This window comes from Adelges cooleyi, unplaced genomic scaffold (genome assembly GCF_023614345.1).
Source record: "Adelges cooleyi isolate 19-005CV unplaced genomic scaffold, UGA_ACOO_1.1 ACOO_flye_CR_arks_rails_tigmint_CR_PRNA_526, whole genome shotgun sequence".
Lineage (NCBI taxonomy): Eukaryota > Metazoa > Arthropoda > Insecta > Hemiptera > Adelgidae > Adelges > Adelges cooleyi.
Window position 1 is genome coordinate 11,559 of NW_026096215.1, and position 2,624 is coordinate 14,182.

The 2,624-nt window shown below is 29.3% G+C and overlaps 1 protein-coding gene and 1 long non-coding RNA gene across 2 annotated transcripts; both read right to left on the reverse strand.

The window, feature by feature from the left end:
• Positions 1–205: 205 nt before the first annotated feature.
• On the reverse strand, positions 206–940 carry LOC126842487 (uncharacterized). The gene is made up of 3 exons (XM_050579499.1): positions 877–940; positions 523–680; positions 206–394 (listed from the first exon to the last, which is right to left on the reverse strand). The coding sequence occupies exons 1-3, from the start codon at positions 908–910 to the stop codon at positions 206–208; spliced, it is 381 nt and encodes a 126-aa protein (XP_050435456.1). The 5' UTR covers positions 911–940.
• Positions 941–965: 25 nt separating this feature from the next.
• Positions 966–2,247, reverse strand: LOC126842488 (uncharacterized). The gene is made up of 3 exons (XR_007686344.1): positions 2,136–2,247; positions 1,723–1,883; positions 966–1,078 (listed from the first exon to the last, which is right to left on the reverse strand). It is a non-coding gene; the product is annotated as an uncharacterized LOC126842488 (long non-coding RNA).
• Positions 2,248–2,624: the final 377 nt, after the last annotated feature.

Consider the following 2,624-nt stretch of genomic DNA (forward strand, 5'->3'; position numbering starts at 1 on the left):
CTAAAGATCTCCAATTAAACATTTTTGTAGATAAGTTACTATCACTAATTCTGAATTTAATAGTATTTCTAAACAATGTTAAAGGGTTTTTTGATAAGAAATTGAATAGATAACATTGGACATTATAATTGTAATGGGTTACCTGTACGTTGTCATGCTATACAACTTTAGAATTTATTAGTATTTAATCGATTTTAACGCATGCTTAAGGATTCGGTAAAGGGATTGCGTGATGTATCCATTTGATAGTAACGTAAACTTTCCCATCTTTGTTAATGACATTTTCATCATTGCTGTTCTCATTAACATTGTCATAGTTACAGTCCCTGTGGTCAACGTGATTAAGTCTGAAATCAGCTGGTGAAATATGACCATCATGTAAATGTACGAGCAACTGTAAATTAAAGATCAAAACAATGCATTTTTTTAATTGCAAAAAATCAGATTGAATTAATTAATTTTTCTTTTTATTACAAAACAATAAGTATCAATAAATCGAAGCAATAGATATTTTGTATTTACTTTATTTATGTTTTCTTTGTCAAAGTCCACTGATGATCTGGACACAATGGCTATATAATGTGTGAAGCCAGTGGGCGTTTTTGAGCATACGTATACACCCGCATAGGATTCATAGTTCGTGTCGAACACAACAAAAGACGTTTTCTCTTCAGGATTAGCTAAGTATATAATAATAAAAATGACCAATTAGGTATCCGCGTAATGTAAATTGGTTTACTATCGGTGAGCGAAATTATCTAAACACTTAAATTATTAATTTTTTAATAATAACAAGGAACGGTTGGTATATCTAGTGTAACACGATGAACGAATTAACAAAACTATTCATAAACAATCTGTCAAATCATCACGTACTTGAATAATCTAAAAAAAGATTAAAATAAGTCATTTGCGATGGTAACGTTGTATGGGTATCCAATACTCCAAATATAAAGCAACTGGAACTGTACTTAGCTACATAATCTGTCAAATTTTCGATTTTCTGCGTGTGAAGATCATACACTAAACATCGAGTATTTGGCATCGTCGTTTTAATGACGTACCATTGTCCTAAAAACTATAGAAAAAGCGACGGTTTAGTACACAGGAATTAATTAAAACGATATTTTTATTCTGTTGTTTTTTTTTTTATGAAATGTCAGCTTATTATTATGTCAGTGTGTTATAAATAAGTAAGAATGATTTGGTTTTCAATCATTTTGTATGTCTAATCTTTTCCGCCCTGACTATAAAAAGTTGGTAAGAGTTATTTACCATCCCCTCCTACCTCCCACCTCTACCAATTATATTTTCTAAAACGCGATTCATATGCGTACCAAGTTTAGTTCAAAATTGTGTCTGGCGTTTCAATGATCTGGTGGAACCAGCCTATTGACATACATTTTTTACATTTTATTTATAGTTTTGGAGTAACTAAGCTGGTTGGTAAATAGTCCCGATTACATAGAAAATACTAACGGTGGGAGTGGGTAGTAAGTGAAATAAAAAAATATAAACAAATGACCGACATTAGTTTTCTAAATATTTTTATAAAACAATTATAAGCTTAAGTTTAAATAAAGTAGCTGTAATTACGCATACAGTTAAGCTATTGGAAGATAAACCAATGATAATTACGGCTTATAAATATATGTGGTACATAATTGTTTTGTTTTGTTATAATGTATCCTGTCAAGTATCAAATGCATAACTTGAACTCACCTTTTCCATTTGGAAATTTTTCATAGGTTCTAAATTAAGACATTCGTGTCCCGAAACGACACTCAAAGAACTGACTAGCAACATAGATAAAAGACGCAATCCATTGAACTTCATTGTATGACGGTGTGTATAATCACGTAAACTGAATAATTTCAATTATTCTAAAAAAAAAGTTGCAATTATATTACTAAATCACTATAACTAATGAAACGCGTGTTCTTTTTTCATAAAAAAAAACAGGATGATCCAACTAACGCAAGACACTAATTTTCTATGAAAATATGAATATTTTAAAAATTATTATTTTCCTAGTTTTTTAGGTACATATTTTGCTACATTTCTCGGTATTTTGAAAATTTTTAATTAAAGTATTTTAACATTTTACCATTTCAGATAGAGAAAAGCATACTCACAACTTTCGAAATTTGATAGTGCGGCTTACTTAACGATGTACTGAATTTTAACACGGAGTTTAAAAACTTATGTGCTTTTTAGTTTTTGGTTTTACACAACGATTGTCATGTCGTATAATGCAGAAAACTTTGGCAGGTTAGCTTATGTGAATTTACATAGCTGTTTGAGTATGACAATTTATCGTTAAAAAAAATATTAATATAAGTATACTAATATAATTATTTATATTAGTATATTCATACTTGATAGGTGTTTACCATTTTTCTTCGTGGTAGCAATATGTAATTTAAATAATAAAACAACACAAATATTTTTCATACTGTCTTATTTTTTTAGTTTCGGGACGATGTGAATAACATATCTATGAGTAACAGCCCACACAATACACTTCTCTAAATCAATACACAACCACAACAACAATTTTACAAATTTGAAATTCAGCGCACAATAATGTGTTGAAAAATTATTTGAAAACAACATGGCTTTCA